At 33.4% G+C, this 27,817-nt stretch overlaps 2 protein-coding genes and 1 non-coding gene across 6 annotated transcripts; 2 read left to right on the top strand and 1 right to left on the bottom strand.

Moving 5' to 3' along the window:
* On the top strand, window positions 1–27,777 carry LOC112419190 (uncharacterized). 4 transcript variants are annotated; one of them, XM_039826750.1, is made up of 11 exons: window positions 1–231; window positions 552–611; window positions 22,510–22,791; window positions 23,132–23,812; window positions 24,105–24,332; window positions 24,657–25,020; window positions 25,108–25,637; window positions 25,755–25,885; window positions 26,424–26,607; window positions 26,696–26,821; window positions 27,065–27,777. In XM_039826750.1, exons 4-6 carry the CDS (start codon window positions 23,390–23,392, stop codon window positions 24,957–24,959), a joined length of 954 nt encoding a protein of 317 aa, XP_039682684.1. In that variant the 5' UTR covers window positions 1–231; window positions 552–611; window positions 22,510–22,791; window positions 23,132–23,389; the 3' UTR covers window positions 24,960–25,020; window positions 25,108–25,637; window positions 25,755–25,885; window positions 26,424–26,607; window positions 26,696–26,821; window positions 27,065–27,777. The 4 variants fall into 4 exon arrangements, with proteins under 4 accessions (XP_039682684.1, XP_039682681.1, XP_039682682.1 ...); XM_039826747.1 differs by lacking the exons at window positions 1–231; window positions 552–611 and adding exons at window positions 11,299–11,687; window positions 11,972–12,045; XM_039826748.1 differs by lacking the exons at window positions 1–231; window positions 552–611 and adding exons at window positions 11,299–11,687; window positions 11,972–12,045 and having other exon boundaries at window positions 22,510–23,025.
* On the top strand, window positions 5,273–5,467 carry LOC112419563 (U2 spliceosomal RNA). Its single transcript, XR_003009691.1, has one exon. It is a non-coding gene; the product is annotated as a U2 spliceosomal RNA (small nuclear RNA).
* On the bottom strand, window positions 13,490–15,105 carry LOC112422818 (uncharacterized). Its single transcript, XM_024786496.1, has 2 exons — window positions 14,388–15,105; window positions 13,490–14,304 (listed from the first exon to the last, which is right to left on the bottom strand). The coding sequence occupies exons 1-2, from the start codon at window positions 15,103–15,105 to the stop codon at window positions 13,490–13,492; spliced, it is 1,533 nt and encodes a 510-aa protein (XP_024642264.1).
* Window positions 27,778–27,817: the final 40 nt, after the last annotated feature.

The raw sequence follows: 27,817 nt of genomic DNA, 5'->3' as shown, positions 1-27,817 counted from the left end.
TCTCAACAACAAACTCTTCACTAAATTCCCTTTGAGTGTTGTTCTTCCAACAACGAGTGCTTCTCATAAAGAATAATTTTTTTTAACAATATATTGGCTCTTTGATCACTAACACTCCTTTTCTTTTCACCCCTAACATCACCATCTCAATTGAAAACCTTCTCATATACCACCAAATACATAGTGACTAAAAACCAAGAAAACAACCATGTATTTTATCAAGAAATTAAGGTATGTATATATACACACATATACCATATATTCTTAGATGTAAGACACACACATATAGAGGCACACATGTAATATATTCTTGAGTAATAATCCGATTTGTATTTTTAACATCCTTTCATGCATTTTTTTACCCCGCAATTCACACCTTCATGCATTTTTTTACATCTTTTCATATAACTTTATTATTTTGTAGTCCCTTTCTTCTTAATGTCTTTCTTGGTCCCTTTCCATATTTTTCCCACGTTTAAAAGCATATGTAAACATAAGCTGAAACAAGTTAATTATTATCTTCTTAAACGTGATTTGTCTTGTTGGTGCAGAAACTCACCATTCGCATGAAGTGGGAGCTGCCTTTGGGCATGGGTGGAATTGGAAAATAGGTAATGAATTTTGTTTTTTACTTCCTTTTTCTTCCTATAGAAATATGTTGATATTGGCTTCAAATTTGTGGTCTGGAAGAACAGAGAAATCGTGACACGATTTTGGCATCGTGACACGATTTCAAGTGGCCGTAAGTTAGTTTGCAGGACGCCAAATCGTGGCACGATCTTGGGAAATCGTGACACGATTCAGAAACTTGCTCGTTAAGTATCACTGATAAGGACTTGTCTACCTTGGGTCCGTTGCAAATCGTGACACGATCTAGGGAAATCGTGGCACGATTTCTTCAGAGGGAGACTAGTATATATTGTGTTCTTGTGCTTTTTTGAAGAAGAACTTAAGAGAGCTTGTATGAGCTTAGAGAGAGAACTTGGATAGCAAAGGAGGGAACCAATGGGTTGAGTGTCTTTGTTGAGAGTGTCTCTTGGGTTGGGAAAAACATTGTAATCACCTTGGGTTTTAGGGTTCATATTGTGAGAGTGGGGAAATATCAAAGGGTAGAATCTAGGGTTTGTTCATGTGTAAAGCTTGAAGGCTAGAGTTCTTGTAACCTTTTGTAACACTTTCTCATATTGGATTGGAGAGCTGCTCTCTCCCCCAGATTAGGCCATATTGGCTGAACTGGGTCAACAATCTTCTCGGTGTTTTGTTCTTCCTTTTATCGCTTATCTTGTTTTGCTTTGGTATCTCTTTGTGTGGTTTTGCTATACACTTGTCTAGGGCGGCTTTGTTGTTGTTTGCTTGGAGACCATTTGTTCTCATTGATTACCACTATCACTTGCTCCACACATCATTGTTTATTTCATTGGTGTGAAGATTTTTGAACCGGATTCACAACAAAATATAAATTTAATGTTTAGTTAATAAATAAATTGTTTAGATGACTTTCCTTCCAAAAAAATGTTTCGATGATTTAGTACACTACAAGAAATCACCATATCATTTAAATTTGATTGTTTTAAATCAATACTACTAAATCAATACTACATAATTTTATTTCTTATGACAAATATGCTAGGAGGTTACGTCGGGATCCGTTTATTAACGAGCTTCACGACGAAACGCACAAAAATAAGTCCGGCCAATATTTTGATGAGCGTGCTAGGAGAGTGCAGGTAATCTTTATTTAACCTGGTATACAGGGATGCTCTAATTATATGCTCACAGAATCAAAGTGCAACTGAGAAAATTATTATAAAAAAATCCAACTTAGAGAATAAACAAAAGCCAAAAGGAAACAAACAGTAAGTCTTCCTGAATGAATTAAAACTGATTATCAAACCCTTGACATGAATTTACCCATCATATACCAATATTTACCACCAATAGTTGTGAATTGTATTGAGTTGCTGCCATTTTAATAGAGTCTCCAAATCAACTACTAGGAATGAATACCCAAATTTTGAATTAGGACAGATTAAGTGAAACGCACCGTTTCATGTTTAACATAATATATAATAAAATAATTGTACAAAAAAAAATATGACAATAAAAAAAAAAAAAAATTAGAGAAGGACCGAGAACCTTCTTCATTTTTCTTTTCTTATTCTACCTTTCTCTTTCTCCCCCGTATCATTCCTTCTCTGTTCTCCACCTTTCCTCTTTTCTTTACATTTTTATTTCTTCCAAACCACCAATTCCTCACCAAATCAAACACCCACAAGAAACACTACATATCTGAGCTAAGTTATCTCATGACACAAGTGTTATTTGGTAGCAGGCCCGTTCCTAGAGTTTTACGGGCCTTAGACATAATATAAAAAAAGGGTCTTTATATAATGCATCATAATTTTTTTAGCTCACTGTTGTGTTTTTTTGCTTTTCATTTCGTTTTTTTATTTCGCTTTTCACTACAAAATAAATGTTTTTTTTAGACAACATCTGAAAATAAATTAAATATTCTATATACACCAAAACAAAATAAAAATACCGTAGAAGTAGAGAAAAATAGCATATGTGAAGTAGACTGAAATTTTAGCACCCTATTTTCAACTAAAATAGAATTTGCTTTGTTATGAAAATTATCTCAATTTCTTGGATAATAAATATCGTCGATATTTTTAATATTAATGAAGCACATAATTAGGAACAAAGGGCCCAAAAAAATCACCAATTTCTTCGATAATAAATTTTTGAGCATATTATCAAGAACAACCAAATTTTTTTACAGGAGGGTGTATATAGAAATTTTTGTGTTACATGGGATATATATAGCAAATCTCACTAAAAAGGCCAAAAATACTAACAGATGTCAGCCCATTCCTTTATCATGTCAAAGTTTGGGCCTTTGCAGAGAAAATTTCTATATATACCCCCTGAAATCCAAATATTTCTATATACACCCCCTTACCTTAAAATTTTTTTAGACCCCCTACCGGCATGGGCCCTAGGCCGTCGCACTCGCGGCCTATGCCCTAGGGCCGGCCCTGTTTGGTAGAATTTTGGGGGTTAGGGTTGTGCTTGAGGAAGATGAAAAATATCCATTTTATGGAAGTGGCTCACTGAGACTTTTGGAGGTATATTTATCAACTTACAATGCAATTGCTGCATATTTATATGATTAGTTTGTTAGGAACTAATAGAAATTAATTTTTAGGATTAGAGTATATGATTTGAGGATTTTTGGTTACCTATTGTTAAAGAAGTAGTAGAATGAGTTTCTAATTCATAAGAAAATATTATTGATGTTCAGATATGACGCCAGACGCTTCACATGCTTCTTCAGGAGTGGTTAGAGCGCAAACATAGTTGATTCGTCGTAACTGTGAGTTGATGACGATCATTATCACTTATTTTAATTATCGCTATTATTGATATTTTTGTGATTTTATAAGTTAAAGTATTTCTCAAAACGGGAAGCACACCCTTTGAACATTTTTCTTATCGTTGAAATTGATGTTTAAGGTCATGAATATTATTATGGTCTCTGTTTTGAACTTGTCTATGATTTATTGAGCAAATGTTTTGCAATCAAGATTTGATTACATATACTATGATGTGAGTTTTGAGATATGGAGAAATACGGTTATGAGAAATATGTTATTGGTTTGAAAATTATTTTGGTACTATTATAAACTCCATTTAGATTTGAGTTTTCGATTGACATATGTCTTATGATTTATAAGTAGTGGATTTAAGAATTGAAATTTATTTCATGTATCTTGGCACTAATTTTCAATGTTGTAAAGCATGGTTTAAAGTATGCGCTTTGGATTTGGATTTGAAATTAATATGTACGCGATTTGGATTTGGATTTGAATTAGGATTTACTTATGATGATAAGTAGTAGACTTTCGATTGTGTTTTGATGAACCTATATTGACATAAATTTCATTATGTTCTGAAATATGGTTTTAGACATGTGTTTTAAGAATGGTGTTTTGAAAATTACTGTTATAATGACGACGACCTAGGTGCACCTAGTATGTGATTTCAATTAGGTAGAGTTACCCCATTAGATGGAGCCGCCCCTATGGAAAGGCCGCCATTAGGAGGAGAGGGCTATCAATGAGAGGTAAACTCTCTAATTGAAAATGTTTTACACTTTGTTTTGAGTCGAGAGAAAAGAGCTATCCGTTAGATGGAGCCGCCCCATGGAAAGGCCACCATTAGGAGGAGAGGGCTATCAACGAGATGGAGTTAGTTCTCGATTCACCCATTTGATTATTTTCACTAAACTAGGATTTCTATACTTTATTTAAAGTTGATTATTTTGGTATTATGAAATTGAATATGGTTTTATATTTTCTTTGAAGTGATTATTTTGATTCCATTTCATTAAGTCCGACTTTTATATTCTATTTGGATTTGATTATCTCGATTTCTTTTCATTATAATCGATTTCTATATTTTCTTTAAAGTTGTGGATTTGATTTCACCTCTTGACGACATTGAAATTCTGATAGTCTTATTTGGTTTGATAAATTTACAAAGTTTTATGAATTTTCATGGTACACTTGATTGTGAGTTTATTATATTTTTATACGGTTACTAGTCTTGTAAATTAAAAATTAGATTTGAGAAGAATAAATAATCGTGCCCTTGTGTGTTTCCCTTCTAGTTGGTGGTGGTTGTTGTCTCTCACTAAGTCCTTGCGACTTACTCTTTCTCTTTCTATTTTTTTCCAGATTTTCAAGCAGCTGAGTAGAAAGCTGCTAGTAGACTCGAAGCTCAACGGCGTCACATTTTGTTGGTAGGCCTCCTTGATGGCCGACTCTTTTATTTATGTATATTTTAGTGTCAATTGATGTATCTGCAGCTATTTGGGAGTCTATGATGTTTCTTTTTTGAGTTGTACAAATAGTATGAAAATGAAGATGTTATTTAGAGATTCTGGCTGATAGAATACGTTTTTAAAACAGGATTTACATCTTGGAAATGTTGAAAATACAGAGGAAACTCTGTCGAAATTTCAGTGAATATTTTTTTTTGAAATGAAATTCAAATTGGAAATTTTTATTTATTTATTATAGTTGTCAAGTTTGATTAATAGGCTTGCCGGGCTAGAATGATCTAGTTCGTGCGCCGGTCACGATATTGAATTTTGGGTCGTGACATTAAGTTTACAAGCTGCAGCATAAAACTCCCACATTGGAGAATCTCGAAATAAACAAAGTAACTTTTAGATAAAAAAAATAAAAAAACAACGTTGAGCCACTAAACTAATTATCGGCCTTATGATTAAAATCAAATGTTGTATCTATTCTTATCTGTTTAATATATGATATGTAGACTTTTAGCTCAGGTGATAATAAATTAGTTTGTTAAGGGGGAGAGTCCATCACATTGGCTTCCTCTTGGGACTCTGAGGCATCGCCCATGTGTTGAACTACACCATAGACTTGGAGCACCCCCACCAAAACAAGTTTGAATTCTTTATATCTTTCGGTTGTTGAACTTGCTTCAGTTGATTTCTGTGAATAGTTTTATCTTCCTATTAATTTAGAATTAGGGATTACTTGCAATTATTAGAGAGGCCTCTTTTATGCAAGTTTGTTAATCTAACAAAAAGTTATGCTGATGAATAATTCACCCCATGGCAAAGCATTCACTAAAGAAAATTACATTTTTAACATATTATAATCAATTATATGTGTAACTTTAGAAATAGATATGATTAAAGTCTTACATTTTTAATGATATAACGATTATGATTGATTGATAATGCTAAATTGAAAAGTAAAACATGACTCATGCTGAATGTTAATGTAAGGCACATGTTTATGACAGGGGATTTTGCATTAAGAACGAGAAGAAGGAAACTAGGTTATTAACGAAGCAATGTACTTTTTTATAGTAAAAATGATTTGTCTTGAAATCCACTATTTGAATAGAAAAAACAGAGCATATGATACTGCTCATTGTTCAAATAGGAACATATTTCCAATTATACGGTAATATCAAGAGAATATGAACAAATGATGAAAAAGTAGTGGAAATTGTGAATTTGAAGAAGCCTTGATGATAAAGGATAAATTGATGTTGATGATGATACTGTTGGTTATTGTTTAATGTTGGATTACTAGACTATAAAGCATAAACTAGGTGTGAATGATGCATACACATTGAATACTCTTCGGTTGTGTTCTTAAATATTTTGTTATTATTTGAACAGGAGGAGTATGACCGGTAGCTTGCTGAGGCTATTTCTCAAGGGTCTACTATTAATCACTCTTTGACCTTCAACACTTGGAAAAAAGTTGTTGGCGACAAGAAGAAAGGAAAGCTCTATGGTCTTGGTAACTTAGCCGCTAACTACCGGAAGGGCAGTGTTGCATCAACCCTCAGACTAACCCTCAATCAGGGTGAAGGAACCTCCCAGCAGCCTGAGCTGACGCCAGAGATGCGGGAGCTTATTCATAGATTGACACAAGAGCAGTTCACACAGCAGATGGAAAGTCAAGCATCCCTTGTGCAAGATTTGATTAACCACCAAAGATTATACGAGGAGCAGCTGGCTCGGCTTACGCAAGCACAGGCTCAAGCTCCCTCCCACACTGGAGCGCCGGTTTTAAGTTCGAATGTTGAGCCTTATCCCGTATATGAGGAGGATGATGTGGACGATGTGCATTATGTGGATGATGTTGAGGATTGATGTTTTAGGTCCTTTATGATATATTCTCTTTTGGCTTTTATCTATATAATTTATAGGTCTGTAATACTTGGGGAAATTTCTTATACTTCCTGACACAATTTCTACCTATCTGATACTTATGGTGTGTAGTATTTAGTACAATTTTAATTTCAATGCTCCTAGACAATATTTTATATTTTATGTGTGCTATTACTTTAATTTGCATTGTTAACTACTTTTAAATTGTTTTATAAAATTATTTTAATTGCCAATTATTTTTATTATTAAAACAATTTCTAAAAAAAAAACAATTTAAAAACGTTTATTTTAATTATTTTAATTATTAAATTTTAATATTTTAACAAATAAAAAACGTTTTTTAATTTTAATAGTCATTCATAATTTGCCAGTGGTTAACCCCTGGCAAAGCGCCTAACATGTTTCTGAAAAGGACTGGCGTGGCACTGACACGGTCTGCAAAGGCCTGCATTGACCAGAAAATTCTGCACTCTATTAGACACATTTTTCCAGGGGTTAAGCCAGGATTTTTAAATCAAAAAAATATACATATGTTATATTTATTTTTAAATCAAAGACAATAACGTATATAAATTGAAAAAAAATATAATCATAATTCATAATATAGGTTCGTTATTATGTACAAATTCAAGGAAATCTAAAAGTTCTTTGTGCATTGAACTGAAAAAGTTAAATGATTTGCTGTTTAACTGCTTCAAGTACAACCACTTAACGGTACTACACATATTGTCTTCAATTTGGTTAAAAAATTATAGCAGTTTTATGTTATACAATTATGAAACACAAACATTATTGTTGGTTCAAAAAAATGATATTAGTATAATGATTTTGTGACAATGTTTGTGTTTGTTCAAAAAAAGGAACACAAACACATTATATTTTTATTATTTTTGACCAAAAAAAAAAAAAAAGACTCATAAAAAGTGGCATCAAATATTTGTATAATCAATTTGTTAGGTTCAATATTGCATTTTCATTTACTTTTTACTTTTTTCATTTTTGTGTTCCAGATTTGTTTGATCACTACAACACTATATAGCATATCAAAGAAGCAAGTAGAGACTAGAGCACTTATTACGAGTAACATTTAGATGACATAATATTTGGTGACATTGATGATATTTGCTGACCAAAATATTACAAGTGATTTTTTTTTTTATCTTTTTCACAAATATCGTGAAATTTTGATTGATCAATGTCACTAAATGTTATGTCACCAAAGTGCTACCCACTTATTCGTGTGCTAACTCAAAAAATTTACCCCATATGAATTTTGTAATGAACAAGGAATCTGAATCTTGCCATGCATTAGTCTTATCAAAGAAAAAAGTGCAATGCAAGTGCCATGCATTAGTCTCATAAGGAATCGGAATCTCGTGTCATTTGAGTCAAAAGTTTGTCTTCTCATTCATTGTTTGGAATCTCTTTATTCAAAATTTTCCTCCTTCAGCCTATTTTGTTCTTTATGCCTGTGATACATCATTTCAACACATAATCTAACCTACATTCATATGAGTAAACCATCAATTTGGTCTTTATCTTTGTAAGTGATTATCAAATTAGTTCATAATTTTATTAATATTTTAAAATAATCATTGTCTTTGTAGAAATATTTCTCCATTAAATTCCTCGTCGTGAAAAAAACATAGAAACATGGATCTAATCAAAAAATATTTGACAATATTTCAAAATAATATCTGTCTTTATCAAAAGCTTGTATAAGTCTAATTTGTCAAAATATTTAAAAAAAAAAAATGAAGACTCATTTCGTCTAATTTCTCCGTAGACTAACGATTTTGGTGCCATTGAAATATTTTTAAGAGAGTAAAATTTGCTCTGAGATATGTACTACAATTCAATTGTAGAGTAGTGGATATATATACTGATATTTTGGGGTATGTTAAACTGAAAAACCAATTTTTTTTTAGGTCACAAACAATGCAAGTTGAGAGGAGCCAGAAAGCCATGTGTTTTGATTGGAGTTAAGAGAAGGTCGCAGACTACATTGCGACATGTCTTTTCCTGCATGTAAATGAACAGTTGATTGGATTTAACAAGGAATGCATGTGAAAAAATAGTGTAGCTCTATTGAATTAAATTAACAACAAAGATCCATGAAATCCGAATACAAATACGGATGCGGGTACGATACGATTTGATAATGAAAATTAATTTTTTGACATAGAATATTTTCTATTGACACAAGTAAATGACCAAATTACCCTCAGCGGTAGTTAACTGCCTCTGACATATGCGCCGGCAGTTAACTGCCGCTGGCTCCTCCAGAGGCAGTTAACTGCCGCTGGCTTTGATGCTTTTTATTATGATTTTACGCGTTTCGGTCGAAAAATCAACATAAATCGAAACTTATTCAGAATTCTACGAAACTTCACAAACCCTCTACATATATTTTTTTAGAGCTGTCTCCAAAAACCATATCAAAATTAAATTTTTAGGTCGACGTTTTGATGTTTTGGTTTCTTGAGTTATTGATGCACTAAAAATTCATATTTAATTCATCCGTTGTCGAAAATTCTAATTTTTTGCGGAAAATGTTTGTTTTATGTTCTTAATATGTGTACAAAAAATAATGAAAAAATTTAACCTCTATATAACTTTTCCGGACGCGCAGTTAGAAAAATATTGCAATTTTACGCGTTTCAGTAAAAAATTAAAAACAAATTGAGGATTACTCGAAATACTAATAAAATTTGAAGATCCTCTATATGTATTTTTATGGAGGTAGCAGCTCAAAATTCAATTTTTAGGTTGATGTTTTCGTGTCTTAAATTTTAGGCGCGTTAAAAATTCATATTTAATCCGTCCCTTGTCGAAAAACTCAAATTTTTTGTGGGAGATGTTATTTTTTTTGTTCTAAACATGAGTGCAAAAAAGCATAAAAATGTTCAACCTTTAGGACACTTTTTCGGACTCGCACTTGAAAAAAATTGCAATTTTGCATAATTCGGTCGAAAAATCAAAATAAATCGAGACTTAGTCGAAATGCTACGAAACTTTATAGACACCTCTATATAAATACATATAGATGATGTGCAAAGTTTCGTAACATTTTGAATAAGTGTCGATTTTTTTTTATTTTTCAATTGCGATTTTCTGCGTTTCGGTCGGAAAAAAAAATCAAGACTTATTCGAAATGTTAAGAAACTTTTCACATCATCTATATGTACTTTTATGGAGGCGTCTGTAAAGTTTCGTAGAATTCTGAATAACTTTCTATTTATTTTGATTTTTCTACCGAAACGCGTAAAATTATAATAAAAAGTACCAAAGCCAGCGGGAGTTAACTGCCTCTAGAGGAGCCAGCGGTAGTTAACTGTCGACTTATATGCCAGAGGTAGTTAACTAGCGCTGGAGGTAATTTAGTCATTTACTTGTGCCAATAGGAAATATTTTATGTCAAAAAAACAATTTTCTTTGATAATTACTATATGATTTGATAATTCATAGGTCAGTCAGTTCAATAAACCCCCACTAGGAAATAATGCTAACAGAAAGAAAACAAACATGAACTGCATATTAGCAATGGACTTGTCGATTGTTTTTGCTAACTCACCTCCCTCCCATATTTGTTGAATGCCAAACCACATAACCTGCTCTTTTCTATAATAATTTTAATAGTATTGATACCATTACGGTTCAGATTGTTTATGTGAAAATTGTTGCTAAATGAGGTGATCAAAATTTATTTATTTGGATTGAGTTGTAATTTGTAGTTGTGAACTAACATACTATGAATAATTTTTACTAAATGCTATCAAAATTCACAATAGTGACACTACTACTACCTTTGGTTCACACTTTAATCAGTTTGTTTGAGACTATGGAATTCAAGCTTTGAGAAAAAAAAACACCTCAATAAAATAATTGAAACACAACATTAGATATAAATCATTTAACTTCTTTAAAAAAAAATATAAATTTTTAAAATTTATTAAGTTTTATTATTCGTGATATGTTAACAAGTGCTTTTAATACATTATTTATAACTTTAAATACTACTCCTTCCGTTCTTAAATAAATGACCTAGTTGACTCTGACACACATACCAATGCATATGTTTTATCTTTGATATCTTCAATTCTCTATTAAAAAAAATTATCAAAATTTAATATTTTAAAAATACTCATCGAGACGAATCCAACAACATCTTACATGATATTATTTATCTTTGTGAATTAGTATAAAAGTGTGGTTAAAGTATGTCAAGTCAATAATGTATATTGTCAACTGGGTCATTTAATAAGGGACGGAGGGAGTAAGTTTTTATCAAAATTTATGAAATCAATGCATTGGAAATTGGAGTTTTTGACTTTTTTAAATAATAATTTCTTTTTTATTAATAATCCTTAAAGAGTGTTTTGTGTCCTTGGGACACTCGTTAACAAGACTCTTATTATATTCATTTTTGTTCAAATTAAATTTAAACCTAAATTTGAAAAAAAAAACGTATTATATTCCCCGTACGTAGAGTACAAAATAAATGCATCTATCTACCTATATATCCAATCTTTAATTTATTAGTTGAGTTGTTTTTTAAAAATAAATGCATCTATCTACAGAGTACTCATAATTGATTAGTTGAGTTGTTTGGAATTAAATGCATCTATCTAGCAAATACCAAAAACTATTTGTTCTCAATATTGATATTGATTGCTTTATATAATGGCAGAAACTTACCACTCCTCACCTCTTGTACTCACATTGAATCTCAACAACAAACTCTTCTTCACTAAACTCCCTTTTTGTGTTGTTCTTCCAACAACGAGTGCTTTTCACAAACAATAATTTGTTTTGTGATCATCCACTTTACCAGTTTTAAAAATCACAAACACTCCTTTTCTTTTCACCCCTAACATCACCATCGAAAACCTTCTCATATACTACCAAATACATATTGACTAAAAACCAAGAAAAAAAGAATGTATTTTATCAAGAAATTAAGGTATACATATAGATATACACCATATATATTCTTAGATGTAAGACACACTCATAGAGGCATGCTCACACGTCATGAATCAAGCATTTGTGTGGACGTAGGCTTGAGTAGTAATCTGATTTGTATTTTTAACAACCTTTCATATAACTTTATTATTTTGTAGTCCCTTTCTTCTTAATGTCTTGGTCCCTTTCCATTTTTTTCCCCATGTTTAAAAGCATATGTAAACATAAGTTGAAACAAGTTAATTATTATCTTCTTAAACGTGATTTGTCTTGTTGGTGCAGAAACTCACCATGTGCATGAATCTCATGTTGGAAGTGTGGAGCTGCTTTTGGGCATGGGTGGAATTGGAAAATAGGTAATAAATTTTGTTTTTTACTTCCTCTTTCTTACTATAGAAATATAAATTGAGAAATGTTAATCGGTGCCCCCGGGGCACTAGTTAAGGTTACTAAAAAAAGAATTTATATAGTAATTATTGCATTGAAACTTGTGTAATTAATCCATAAATTGCATTGAAACTTGTGTAATTAATTCATAAATAAGTCAACAAAATTTCCTTTTATGGAAATAAATTCCTTTTTTTGTATGATTAACTAGTGCCCTGGAGGCACCAGTTAGCATGACGCATATAAATTTCATGTTTAGTTAATAAATAAAATGTTTAGATGATTTTCCTTAAAAAAAAATGTTTAGATGATTTAGTAATTGTGTTTGGAATATCAATTGATGTCATTAGTTTTTGAGTAAATTACACTTCACTCTCCTCAAAGATACTTGAATTACCCTTCCCTCCCCTCTTATGTTTAAATATACACTTTCCTCCTCTCTTTTTCAAAACATATTAGAAATTTTTTCACTCTCCTCCCCTAAGAGAAGCTTGAATTACATTACCCTCCCCTCTTATGTTAAAATCTACGCTTTACTGTGTAAAATTGCGATTGTTCCTCTCCTTCCAAGTGGTCCACACACAAGCGAGCCAAATTAACTGTAAAAAAAAAAGAATGTGAAAAATGTGGTAAACCCGTCATATGTTCAAACTTCTTATAAGGGAGGGGAGTGTATATTTTAACATAAGAGGGGATGAGAGTGTAATTCAAGCATCTCTGAGGGCAGGGGAGTGTAATTTACTCTAGATTTTAATATAAGAGGGGAGAGGAATGTAATTCAAGCTTCTCTTAAGGGAGGGTAGTGAAATGTTTTGAGTAAGAGGGGAGGGGAGTGTAATTCAAGCATCTTTGAGGGGAGAATTTTTTTTTCTGCCCTTGTTTGTGTCCAAAAATACAAAAATGCCCCACTTTTGCAAAAAATTGCACAAATGCCCTACTTTTTCAGTTTTTCTGGTACCTTGCAACCCCCACTTGCGGGGTACCTTTAAAAAAAAATTTAAAAATTTTAACTACCCCGCAAGTCAAAATTGGCGTGGTATTTTTTGTTTTTTTTTTAAAAAAAATTTATTACCGCGCAACCCCCACTTGCGGGGTATTATTTAATTTTTTTTAATTTTTTTTTTAATACCCGCAAGTCAAATGACTTGTTTTTTTTTTGGTTTTTTTTTAATTTTTAAAATACCACTCTAAACAAAAAAATAATAATAAACAAAAAAAATACCACAATATCTACATGTATTATTTCATCTACTATAAATACTTCGTTTAATTTTTCAATTTATCATACAATTTTAACTTATATTAATAATGTAAATCTAGGCGTTGACAAAAAAGTAATTATAATAATAATCATAATATTTACAAAATTAAAAACATACGAAATACAATAAATATGAAATAAAGACTAGAGTTCTACTGATGTCTAATATTAATGCAATCTTTGCGGGAATGACCAGGCATCCTACAAATGCCGCATCTTCTCTCAGTTTCCACATCGTCCATTTCGGTCCTAATGCGAGTAATTGGTGGACGACCTTTCTTTGCCCTACACATAGACTTGTCGGGAACCACCTTCAGTCCTTCATAATTAGGCCAATATGTCTGGTGGTGAACCACGTCGAAGTGGATGTTGTATACGGCGTATACACACTCATTCGTGAATTTGTTATCGACAAAAGTCTTGTAGTCATGACAAAAGCTAGAACAAGCGGCAATGACATGTGAGCATGGTAGGTGTAACGCTCTGAATCGTCCACAATCACACCATTTATTTTGCAGGTCTACCTTGTATTCTCCCTTTGGTAATCCTTCTCTATGGTTGATGGTTTCACGGACGGAAAAGGTATACCGATCCCGATCAAACTGAGTGACATGATGACTGTTGGATTTAATCACCTCATTCCTCAGATATTTCATGTTGTTTTCTGAGAATGGCTCACCAGAATTTACCCTTGCCGCTGCCTCATGTCCTCTTTTAGCAAACAAGGCCGCCAACCTGTAATATGATGCTTTCACAATAGCTGTGATCGGGAGTCCTCGAATACCCTTATACACGTTGTTTTGTGACTCTACCAAGTTACTTGTCATATGGCCCCATCGTCGACCATCGTCATGTGATTGAGTCCACTTTTGTTTGGGAATATTTTCGACCCATGCTAAAGCCTTTCGGTCTACAACAGCAATTTCAGAACGGTAATATTCGAATGTAGGGATGTTCATGGCGTAACCTGCATTGTTTAGGAAAAAGTTAGATGTGTCTTTTTAAACAAATAATATGTCGAATTTACGTGGAAAGAGATATGTTTTTTACCCATGCCTTCAACTTTCTTCTTAAGTTCCCCATCCTTGAATGATCTCATAAAGTTTTGTGCAATGTGTCGGACACAATACACATGGCTTGTCGGAGCACCGTGCCATCCATTCTGTGGATCATCATACGCGCTCTTTATCGACACATGTCTATCAGAAATGAGGCATATGTTCTCCTGTGGGGTGACATGCTGCCTTAGATTCTTCAAAAAGAAACTCCAAGCCTCCTTGGTCTCGCCTTCCACGATTGCAAAAGCAATGGGAAATATCTTGTTGTTCCCATCTTGCGCAACAGCTAACAACAATGTTCCTTTGTATTTGCCATACAACCAAGTTGCGTCAATTTGGACAATGGGTTTGCAGAATTTGAAACCTAAGATGCACAGACGAAAGGCCCAAAAGAGACGCTTGAAGACAATCTCATTTACCACTTCTGTTGATGGGACTGTTTGAAAATCAATTATTGTTCCTGGCAAATCTTTTTCCATGACCAGCAACCACTGTGGTAGTTCTTGATAAGACTCCTCCCAATTACCATAAATTGATTCAATCGCCTTATTCCTTGCTCTCCATGCCTTTCTGTATGAAACTGTGTAATTAAACTTCTCTCGGATGTGTGCAATTATAACCTTCACTGTAATTGAAGTATCCATATGTAGAAGTGACTTAACACTTTCACATATCACATTGTAACTAAGTTTGTGATGATCTTGCGTCATTTCTGTTGAGACACATGTATGATCATTCATATTGCCGATCTCCCATTTATCAGTTTTTTTCCTCCACGAGGCCCGCAATTTGAAACCACATTTTGTATCTTAACATTTGATGACATACCTTTCAGAATCTGATTTTTTCACAATATAATCCGTTGATTTCTTCATGTGATAAAATTTAATTGCAAGAATGCAATCATTTTTGTTATGGAATTGCATCCCCGGCGCAATACCTTGATCGACCGGAAGAGCCATTGAATGATAAAGTTCAGTTGAGTGGTCATCATTGACGTTGCGCATGGACCTTGGTGGATTGTAAGAAGCTCGGATTGGTAAAATTGGTAGTTGTGGCAGATCGTCGTCTTCATCTTCGTCCTCGTCTTCTTCGTTCTCATCACCGTTTTGTGCAGCAAGGAGCTCTTCATCATCATCATCTTCATCATCTTGAACTTCATCATTTCGTTGGTCTTGTAATTGGGAGGTGAATATATCGATTTCAGCGTTTAAAGTTTCGGGTTGTGTTGAACGGGATGGTGTTTGAGAGGGATGAGGTTGAGTTATTCTTTGTGATGGTTCGTACACATTTTGTGACCACTGTGACTGAAAAGGTTGCGATGAGGATGCACCATAAATGGATGACGTGTTGTAGTGTGGTTCGGACGATGACGGGTTGTAGTGTTGGGTGCTATATTGTTGTTGTGGTAGACTTTGGTGTTGACTAGAACTTGATGGGTAATTTAACTCAACATTAGATGTTGGATTCTTCATCTCAAACATAACATAAAGCTCTATATAGGACAAAGAACTGTGACTTTTATGTACGTTAAACATAAACTCGACATCGTCGTTATCAGTTATTCTTAACGCCTGGTAGTGAATTGTGGTAGTTCCAACAAACATGGGATTCCGACATATAATTTCAGACACAACCATGTTATCTCCGAGACATAACTTTTCCACTATTCTTTTTTTGAGATGCAAGTAAGTACTAGCCATGCTCACTTTAAAACCTTTGGTATACTGACTTTGGAAAAAAATGCCGGATTCATTTTGTTTAACTTCTCCATTGTAGTACATAAAAATGTTTATATTTGGTGCCATTGAATGGTTTGATGTTAAGAAATGAGTAAGAGTATGAAGTAGAGTGGTGTGATACAATTATAACAGGTTCACCACTTTTATAATAATGAAATTGTGTAAAAAATAAAACGGAATGCTTCCTCACGCGCCAGCTTAGAGTACCACGCAGCTCCCACTTGCGGGGTAGCTGGCTCACGCGCTAGCTGAGAGGGCACCACGCGTGCTCCCACTTGGGAGGTAGGGCGTGCACGCGCCAGTTTAATTGGCCCTTCAGAGATAGCTGGTCGGTACAAATAAAGCATTTACCCTCCACGTGATTTAGCATGGTTTGGTCATTTCAGTCAAAAATTTTATGCAGAAAATAATGCATTTTTTGCATGCAATGGTCATTTCATGAGGCAATAGATGCAATACTGTTGAACAGCATGCTTCTGCTTTTACTTGCAATTGTCATTTCTACATTTATTTGAACACTGTTTGCATGCATGCATTGCAGTAGTAACACATGATTTCTTCACTTCAATTAAAATACCACACTACTATTTCAATTTCTTTACACATAGTTTAACATTATAAATACCACAACCTTATTCTTACTCTCCTCCCATATTCTTTTTATATCAATCCTTTTCTTCCTTACTCACTCACGTAACAAATCTTTTTCTTCCGTACTCACTCACGTAACAAATGGCATACTTGTGGTTGGAAAATGATAATAGATGTACGGAAGAACACATCAGAAGATGGGTATATATGAATATTAATTTGTTAATTTTACTTACATTTTTTAAATTACTTATTATATCTTCTCTTTTTATTTTTTGTTAGGATGCAGAGGGTGTACCTCTTGTCACTCGTACACGACAACACATAGTACCAAGTCCTTTTATTCAAGATTATCTACGTCAGGCTGGATTTTTTGAGGTTTCTCAAATAGGGCGTTACAAAATTGATAGGCACATTGTAACCACTCTTGTAGAAAGATGGCGGTCCGAAACCCATACTTTTCACTTTCGAACGGGTGAGTGTACTATCACTTTGGAAGACGTCTATATGTTACTCGGCTTACCTTTTGGAGGTTGAATTGTTACGGCTCCTCCAACTCTTCCGTGGAATCTTTGTGCTCATTTGTTGGGAATAACTCCTCCGACACACAAAACTGATGGTTTTACTCTCTCCTTGTCGTGGTTAAAGAATAACCTGGTCGATAATAACTTCAATGAACAATCTCCTCCGGAGGTAAAAATACAACACACTAGGAGGTACCTACTATACCTCTTTGGAGGGTTCTTGTTTCCAAATACAACTGGATTATTTGTGCACACCTCTTGGTTGTCTTTGTTAATGGATTTTAATGAAACAAGAAGATATAGTTGGGGATCGGCAGTTTTGGCTTACCTTTATCGTGGCTTGTGTGAGGCCTCACATCCAAATATAAAAGCACTAAATGGATGTCATTTCTTGTTACAAGTTTGGGGATATTGTCGGTTGAGTTATATCATTCCGAGAAATGATAACCATTCCAGTGGCCGCTAGGATTAAAGTAAGCGTGGCCAATTTTTTTTTTTATTAACCGACTCACATATTCTCGCTTCTTATTAATATTATTATTTGATAAATTAGCTACTAATTTCTTTATATCATTTGTTAGATGGACAGGTATAAGTTCAAGATACTACGAGAATCCAAGCCATGACACTATATCTTACAGAAAAAAGTTTGATGACATACTACCACATGATGTAATATTTTAATTGATTTTTTAATTATGAGTTCATATATATATATATATATATATATATATATATATATATCAAGAAGGTTCCATACAACCAGCCTGAAGACTATTGGGAATGGACAGCAACAACTTACCTTATATGTTTTGACAAAGTTGAATGGCATCCAACTGATAGGGTCAAGCTTCAATTTGGTTTGCCACAAGAAATACCCGGGGCCCCAAGAGACATGCGACAATTCCATACGGTGGACAAACGGTTCAAGACGTGGTACCAATCAAATGGTTTTCGCTTTCCGATAGAGAGCCAACATTGGGACAACCGACGGAGTTATACTTTACCTCGCATGCAGCCAAGATCACTTACCCCAAGTCATGCATATATTGAGTGGTTGACAACCACATGCAACCCACGTCTAAGGATTTCAGTTGAGACAAAACCATCAGATTCAGATCCAGACGAACAAGAAGAGCCGGAACATGAACCTGAAATTCACAACAACCAAACACCAATTCATGATGATTTTTGGGATCAAGACATTTTTTCTCAACTACAAGATCATCAATCCCAACCACATACAACACAAAACATTCATGGTTCTGTAATGTATGAATTTCTCGACACCCCCAACAAAATATCATCCAACCACCACCATATACCTCCCCGAGAAATGCATATGAGCCCCAATATCAGTCAACTTACCAGCAAAATTCAATGCCAAATTATGGTTACAATGACCCAAATCAAGCTACCACATCCAACAACAACTACTTCTCCTATAATGACCCAAACCAAGCTGGACCGTCCAACACCAATTATCCCCCTACAACAGCCCACAATACCCAATGTACACCAACCAAAACTACAACCATCCACCAACACCAACAAACCTATTATCTCACTTCTCTCCGGCTTCGTTCAACGACAATGAACAATTTATGGATATTGGATGGCAAACAAGGGAACACGATGTGTCGTTGTCATTGGGTTATGGTAGTCAAATACAATCAGCTACAGATAACAATGACGAAGACCAACATGACCCTCAAGTAAATCGCGGAAGAAATCGTCGAAGACGAGGGTGTCGGACAGCCGGGCATTTATAATAATTGTAGATTTTATGATATTTAATTTATTTATTATTTTTTTTGTCCTTCTTTTTTGTTTATTATTTTTTTGTATTTTAAAAATTAAAAAAACAAAAAACCAAAAAAAAAAAACAAGTCATTTGACTTGCAGGTATTAAAAAAAAAAATTTTAAAAAATTAAATAATACCCCGCAAGTGGGGGTTGCGAGGTAATAAAATTTTAAAAAAAAAATTAAAAAATACCACGCCAATTTGACTTGCGGGGTAGTTAAAATTTTTAAATCTTGCGGGTTGCAAGGTACCAGAAAATTCTGAAAAGTAGGGCATTTATGCAATTTTTTGCAAAAGTGGGGCATTTTTGTATTTTTGGACACAAACAAGGGCAGAAAAAAAAAATTCTTGAGGGGAGGAGGGTGTAATTTACTCTTAGTTTTTAATATCACTTATAAAAAAAGTATCAAAATGAAATAAATCATCCAATTATCTATAAAGTTGTTGTAACTTGTACAAGATACTATCATTAAACTAATGGCGTCGTCTCCCATACGCGAGTGGCATGGGTCGCGTACCGTACGCGAGTTGCTTTTTCAATTGTTTACTTGCATGTGTGGGTTTTACACAACATTCCAACCTGCTGCAGAAGGTAATTTTGTGATATAAATTATTATTTGTAATTAATGGTACAACCATAATAACAAGGGCAATTTCGGTAATGCACACATCATAAAATATCAATATATTTGTCTCCAATAAACCTCCGATCCAGAACTTATTGGCTCCATCTCCTGTGCATATGATTTTTGTTTATGCTAATTATTTGAAACATATTGCAATAAAAAATTTTGTACTATTTTTAAAAAAGATTGTTACCAATTTCGTTATTATTATTTTTTTTAATCTTATTTTGTTAATTTTGTCTTAGTAATGTAATTTATTTTTTATACACTTATTTGAAGATATTATAAAAAGTAACAGCACAATTAATTACCATTAAATTTCAATTTTAGTTCAACTATTTTAATCGTTCATCACGGGTAAAATTATAAATGTGTGTTCTATTAAAAAAAAAAAAATTCACGTTGATCATACATATGATATAACCAATGTCTTTCATGAATTCAAAAAAATGTAATTGTCATGCAACACTTTAAAATTAATGTATATGACTATTTAAGAAAACAAATTTAAAAAAAAGAAAGATATATTCCACGTTTATAATATATACGACATGACAAAAGAAACATTTGCCGTATCTTTAAAGAGCATGCTTTTGTCATTCAAGAAATTTATCATGTTGAGATCGAATAGAAAAAAAAGTATCGACAACTCAAATTGATGGAACAATAATAGTTCAACCTGCCAAAAGTTATACTAAATTAGCGAAAATAAATTAAATTTGATATGCAGTAAAAATTGTCAAAGTGTGAGATTTTAATTAAGGGCGACCCTCATTGGTCTTCAAAGATTAATTTTGAGTTTTCAGTTTAATCTTTCAAATTAAGTATTTTTTTTGTCATTCTGGACAAACTTGCATATAATATTAGGCGGTGTGGAAAGGAAGGGTGTGGTTATGGTGCATAAGGATTTACTTATGCACCGTGCATAATTGTTTCCTACACCTCAACCCATTTTGTCATACACCCCCCCCAAACCAAATGAAATCAAACTAAAGCCCATTTTATTTCATTTCTCCAAAAACCAAATTCATTTCTCCAAAAATAGAACCTCATTTCTCCAAAAATCAAATTCATTTCTTTCCAAAAACGAAACTCATTCCATAACCGTCACCGTCGCTCACCGTCATTTCTCTCCAAACCACCGTCGCTAACCACAACCTCGCCGGTCGCTGTGTTCATCGCCGCCACAGTCGATGTGTTAATCACCACCAGAAACGAAACGAAAAGAAACGAAAATGAATCGCTCAAAACAAAACCAAACGAATCGCTCACCCTCGCCGTCGCCGATCAGTTGAATGGATGCCGTCGCTGTGTTAGAACCACCTTCATTTCATAACCACCGTCACTGAAGCATTTAAAATTACCGTCACTGAAGCATTCAACATCACCGTCATCGAAGCATTTCAAAACCACTGTCACTGAAGCATTCATCGCAATCACAGAGTTCATCACCATTCAAACAAAACAAACAACAAAAATGATGAAAACAAAACAAGTTCGAACTTATCATATATGATTTCTTGCTCAAATAGTTTTGAAAGTTTATCTTCTGCTTTAAATTTGGAAATGTTAGTTAATTTCGAATTTGTTTAGTTTTAGAAATGGTTTTGTTTAGCTTGGAAAGTAATTGCATTTGTGTAACCCTAATTGATAGTTTAATTTCGAATTGGGGAAAATCATCTCAAATTGAAAGTTTAATTTCGATTTGGGAAAATCAACTCACATAAATAGCTATACGATTGACATAGTGTTGATTTGTAACATTAGCTGAATTGAAATTGATTATAGGTTTAGAACACATTTGGAAATGTTGATTGATTATAGGTTTTGAAATGGTTTCATAAGTTCTATTTGAAAGCTTAAGTTGGAATTTGAGTTGTTTCGGGTATAATTTTTTGATGAACAACTTCGGAAAGATATATTAAATTGGTATCTGAGTAATTGTGAAATGATAAGTTGTTCTATTAATTTAAAAAGTGATTAAATGATGATTAAGCTGCTTTGGAAGTGCTTAAATGAGCAAAAAGTGAACTTCTGGTGCAAGGACTAAAATGGAAATTTTGTGCATGTTGGTTGATGGAGTATACCCAAACTTTCCATTAACTTATGCTCAAATTGGTGTGGGGGAGAGGATTTAGGTTGCATCATTGCATTTAACTTCGGGAAATTTAAGTTATCATCTCCATAAACCATTTCCTCAACAGATTTGTGATCATCTTTTCACAGTTCTCCCACTAACCAAGTCCATTTATCTTCTTAAAATGAATCTATATATTTATCATGCTTAGATTACAGGAATTTTACACAATTGAAAGATGATATGCCATAACATTAGGAACCCACTGAAGAGAATTGATAGAAACAATTTTATGTACTTAATGGTTTCATAATGTTTAATTTCGAATTGGTTTAATATCTGGAAAATCAACTCTGAAAATCAATATGCTGTGTAAATGGTTTTCGCAAGTTTTACTCTGAAACCATTTTATGTACTTAATGGTTTTTGTGAGTTGGACTCCAAAACCATTTTGCTGTGAAAATGGTTTCTGTGAGTTGGACTCCAAAACCATTAAATGTACTTAATGGTTCCTCTTGCTAGTGAAACTACATGAAATTTGTAGTTAATAAGTTTACACAATGCTTAGATCTTTTTAGTTTTTGCAGCACTTCTTTGGAGTCCATTAAGGTATGGTTTCAACTTCATGAAGGAATGTTTTCATAAAGTTTTACACCAAAACTATTTGGTGCTGGTAATTGTTTTCTTTGGATTAATGTCTCAAGTATAGTATAATCATCTGATGCTGGTAATTGTTTTCTTTGATCCAGGTTAACAAATCTAACGACCTAGGGCCAATTCCAAACTTCAGTATTGGACTTACACAATCAGAGCAGGAGAAAGCATCTGATGACGATAATGGAAAAAAGAATGGTAAAAAGATGGAAAAGAAGCCGGATAAGATAAACCGTGGGAAAAGGAAACAACAATCTGATGAAGGAAGTTCAGATGACAAAAATGCAAAGAAGAGTGGTAAAAAGATGAAAAAGAAGCCGGATCAGAAAAAACAACAATCTGCGGGAGAAGAATCTGATGAAAAGAAGAGTATTTTTGTATACATATTCTTACTTTTATTATAGCTGCCATATGCTACAATATCATCTGTCATATTTTGTATACTAATTGATGTAATTTTGTATAATAATATACTATTAATTCTGTGTTTCAATGCCTTTGTTTGTTAATACTGTAAAATTAAAAACAATTGGAATTTGTTAATACTGCCCGAAACCATTTGGCACAAGGAATGGTTTCAGAAAGTTTTACACCAAAACCATTTGTTGTTGGTAATTGTTTTCTTTGGATTAATGTCTCAAGTGTATTATTAATAAATTTTGGTTAATCTCTCAAGAATAATCAATTGATGCTGGTAATTGTTTTTTTTTTATCCAGGTTAACAAATCTGATGAAGCAAGTTCTGATGACAAAAATGGAAAGAAAAACTTGGATGTCGATCAACGATTGAGGCACAAGCTTAGCATACCTAAGGTCTATGACCTTATGAAGTCAATAGATGGAAAAAGAAGAAAAGACCAGATAATTCAACTTTTGAATGAGAGTGGGTTTGGAGGAATGGTTCATATATGCAAATGGACAAAAATCCACACATTCTTTGTGGAATGAGTTGTCAGACACTTTGAAAAGGAGAATATGTGGATAAGACTGAGCAAGATGGATGTGCTCCCATTGAAAGAAGAAGATGTGCATAGAGTGTATCATTTCCCAATGGCGGGGGAGCAGATCAACATTAAACTTTGCTCAGAAGCAGCAATAAAGAAACTCAGGGTAGAGTTAGGATTGGATGGTGATTATTCTCCATTTGTCAAGGCGACAGAGTTGGAGATAAGACTGAAGATAATGGAGAAACCAAAGGCATGGGTAAATGGTGCAATTTGTCTTATAATTCACAACATTTTGTGCCCCACTAACAGCAGCTTAGTTTCTCTACATTATGCTCAAGTATTAGAAGAGGCTTCATCTTATAACTGGTGCTCCCATGTACTCCAATATATGAAAGACGGATTGCAAAATCTGGAAGTGGCAAATCCATTAGAGGACTTCCACTTCCTAATGGTAATCATTCTCTCTCTCTCTCTCTCTCTCTCTCTCTCCCATATTTGTATTTGTATGTTGGCTGCAGTAATATATTCCTATTTTTAGCTTCAAACCATTATATATATTCCTATTTTTATGTTGGCTGTTTGTATGTCTGAAACCATTTTGCACAAGGAATGGTTTCAGACAGTTGTCTTACAAAACCATTCGATGTACATAATTGTTTTCATTGGAACTGCATGCATACATAGATTATAGGATCATGATGAAGAAGATGATGCTAATTATGATGATACTAATTATTTTGCAGATTAATTACATGGAGAAAATGGGGAAGAGAAGCCCATTCTTTACAGGAAAATACAAGCAGCCATCGCTTTGTGATTGGGATGTCAAGTCGGCAAACCAAGAGCTTCAGATGGTGCATGAGCTTATGGGACTGGATAAAGGATTGACAGTTGGGGTCAAAAGACTGCAGAGCACCGATGATGGTCTGCTTGTAATGTGTTTTGATGCAGATACATGTCCACTATCTAAGGTGAGAGAAAATTAATGATATTCATGCAATGTTAATGTATAAACCATTAATTTATCTTAAATGGTTTTAAGATGTTATACAGTAAAACCATTAGTATTGTTAAATAATTTTACTTGCTAGTTTAAATGTTTTTCTTCATTTTTGTTTTAAACTGATACAAATTAGTAGTATATATAAAACAATTGTTAATAGTGAAAGACTATTCTCCTATGAATGAGTGAATATTATTATTTTCTTTCATAATACATAAAACAATTGCACCATAATATTGTCTTTTTATGGTTTCAAAAATCCTAACAATACATGTACATAACCCGATTGCAGGCAGAGGAGCATCTAAATTATTGTAGGGGTTGCATACGGGTCTACACTAGAACCGCAGAAACCTTGCAGAGGAGAATAGCTGAGGCAAATGCTTCTACTTATGCAAAAAATGACCTAGTTTCAGCAAAAATAAACACATCAAATGAACCTGAAACTGAGGAGAATAAGACTTCAAGTACTGAAAAGTCTGCGAAAAATGATGCAGTTTCAGAAGAACCAAGCACAAGCAAGGAAGCTGAAACTAAGTTGAATAAGAGTTCAGGTACTCAGAAGGGGTGGAAGTACCTGAAACTGATGATGTGAGCTCTTTTAGTGATGGAACAGATCTAAAAGCATATAAGCATGAAAAAGTAGTTGAGATTATGTATAACTCTTATTTTCTCAAATTATTACTGAAGAATATAAATGAAAAAATTAGAACTACTATCTAACAAGGGATTAATGGTTTCAGGTTGAATAAAGATGATGATTCCAAAAGCAATGATGAAAATGTCGATGATGAAGAAGTTGAGATTAATGCGAAGATCATTGATGATTCAGTTAAGGCAGCATGCAATGTGGGAATGACATTGACACAGGAAACTATCTTGAAGTTTCCAGAGTTTTTTGAAGCTTCGAATGCAGGGTAAGAAATGATTATATATGATGTGTTTTAATGGTTTTTTATTTATGATGTGTAAAACTATAATAACAAACTAATGGTTTAAAAAATCCATCTTAAACCATAACTTTTAAAGTGTTTATCAATGGTTTTGATATGTGATGTCTGAAAACTAAAATGTTTTTTAATGGTTTGAGGTTCAATACAAATGATTCAGAGAATCCAGCTTCAGCGACACAGGAAACAATCTTGAAGTTCCCTGAGATTTTTGATAATGATTCAACGAAGAAAGAATGCAATCAAAGTCTTTCACTTCTGTTGGTACCAGATGTGACGGATGGGGAGAAGCCTACAGAATGTGACTCAAACGTTGTTATAGAGTACGAATCAAGCAATGTGATAATTGTACTTTAAAATTGATTAATTATATTCTGCACAATAACAATATTAATTAAAATCTGCAAAAATAAACACTCTTATGTAATATTATTTGACAGTGCAACTCCACTAAAGTCAGTGATGCCAGATGAAATAATTGACTTGGACAATGTGCAAACAGTCACGACAAAGAAAAGACTGAGTTGCAGAAAAATTTATCAACATATGCATGGAGCTCGGAGCTTGATCAGTAAGTGAAAACAATTTCTTATTTAGCTGTTATGAGGAAGCATTTTGCCGAGTCATTAATGTACAATGTCATAGTTCACATAAGTGAGATTATGCCAAAACATAAGCTTAGTGTAAGTGTGATGAGTATTAATTATAGTCATGTTGATTTTTTTGCCAAATTGATTGTTTTATTTGGTTTTTAAGCTGTTGTTTTGAACTATGTTTGTATGTTGGCTGTTTGTATGTCAAAACCAATTTTTACAATGAATGGTTTCAGAAAGTTTCCCTGCAAAACCATTTGATGTAAATAATAGTTTTCTTTGGAACTACATATATATACTATAGTTTTCTTTACTTTTCATTTCAATGTGTTTATTTTACAGTTTTATGCTATGATATTTTGCGATTGATCTTTTGGATGTTTGTGTCTACCTTTGATGAGTGAATTCATGTAAATGTGAATTGCTATCAATTTTGGCCATGTATCTATCTGCATAATGCTTGATGAAATCATGTTTCTAGTACTACAAATCCTAAAATGCTTAATAATTGTATAGGTATGAGCTTCTGTACTGCTCGGATAATAGGGCTCATGATTATTCTCTGGAAAGGATGGACTTGTGGTCGCTGCAACAAGACGAATGGGTGTCATGCTTCGTGATCAATGCATGGGTCAACTGCTTAAACTGGAATCAACAAAGAGACAAGATGACAAGACTGGTTACACCCATGATTAACTATGTATGCATTATATTCCATGAATATTAATGGTTTATTTTATTCATTAAGCTGAATAATTGATTTTACTGATTTATTTTTATATAAACAGGTTGACCTTGAAAAACTTGGTGCCTTTGACAAAAATAACCCAGCTGCATTCACAAGATTCATTGAGAGACTAAGCAAGTTCAAATACATGGATTGGAAAGCTATTGACCGTAACAGTCTAGAATATGTAAGTTTCAGTTCAATATGGTTTTTTAATTTTAATGCATGTTTGGATCTGCAGTAATACTCTGAAATACTATTAGTGTTGTACGTCTGAAACCATTTAACCTAAGGAATGGTTTCTGACACTTGTCTTACAAAACCATTTGATGTACATAATAGTTTTCTTTGGAACTGCATACATAGACTATAGTTTTCTCATTTGATGCATTTCACATAGTAAATAATAGTTTTCTCATTGGAACTGCAGATCATGACGCCAGCTTTAATTAGGGATCCGGGAAGTCATTATGTGTGCTTCGTCGTGAATTTGAAGAGCCAAAAATTTGAATTCCTGAACAGCTTGACGGGAGATAAATTGCACACCAAGAATGGCGCACCCACTGTATACAAGGATATGTTTGATGTATGGCTGAACGAGGCGAAAGTATTTGTGGCAGAAATGTATAAGACTAGAAAATTCCGAATGCCCTTCAACTTTACCACATTTAAGTGGGATACACCAAGGGTGCCTAATCAAGTTGATAAAGACAGTTTTGGAGTCTTCTGCATGAAATTTCTTGCTGAATGGGGAGGTGACAACATGCAGCTGGATTCTTTCAAAGGTTGGTCGAAAATGAAAAAAATTGGGAAAACTGCAAAGATTATGGATCTCAGGATTGGAATTTGTTCAAAAATATTAAGCAACACAAGCAATTGCAGAAGAAATCTTGTGGAGAATAAAGCAAAAACATACTATGAAAAAAAGCTTCAAAAGCTAGCAAGTTGAACATGACATGTAATTTCTGTTGTTGATGAATTTATGGACTAGTTTTAATGTTTTTTTTATTGACTTTGTATGGTAAAATTTAGTTCTTGATTTTGGTACTATGAAAAAAAGCTTCAAAAGTTAGCAAGTTGAACATGACATGTAACTTCTGTTGTTGATGAATTTATGAATTAGTTTTAATGTTTTTTTATTGAGTTTGTATGGTAAAATTTAGTTCTTTCTTGAGTTTAAGAA

Source organism: Medicago truncatula, chromosome 6, assembly GCF_003473485.1.
Source record: "Medicago truncatula cultivar Jemalong A17 chromosome 6, MtrunA17r5.0-ANR, whole genome shotgun sequence".
Taxonomy (NCBI): Eukaryota; Viridiplantae; Streptophyta; class Magnoliopsida; order Fabales; family Fabaceae; genus Medicago; species Medicago truncatula.
The sequence above is the reverse complement of the archived record's forward strand: the minus strand, read 5'-3'. Positions and strand labels throughout refer to the sequence as shown.

Excerpts from the sequence above, each read along its gene's own strand:
- LOC112419190 (XM_039826750.1), top strand. The coding sequence starts at position 23,390 with ATGTGGATAAGACTGAGCAAGATGGATGTGCTCCCATTGAAAGAAGAA. Across the intron at positions 23,813-24,104 it reads AGGACTTCCACTTCCTAATG|ATTAATTACATGGAGAAAAT; the intron begins GTAATCATTCTC and ends ATTATTTTGCAG. Across the intron at positions 24,333-24,656 it reads ATACATGTCCACTATCTAAG|GCAGAGGAGCATCTAAATTA; the intron begins GTGAGAGAAAAT and ends ACCCGATTGCAG.
- LOC112422818 (XM_024786496.1), bottom strand. The coding sequence starts at position 15,105 with ATGACGCAAGATCATCACAAACTTAGTTACAATGTGATATGTGAAAGT. Across the intron at positions 14,305-14,387 it reads GAAGAAAGTTGAAGGCATGG|GTTACGCCATGAACATCCCT; the intron begins GTAAAAAACATA and ends TAAACAATGCAG.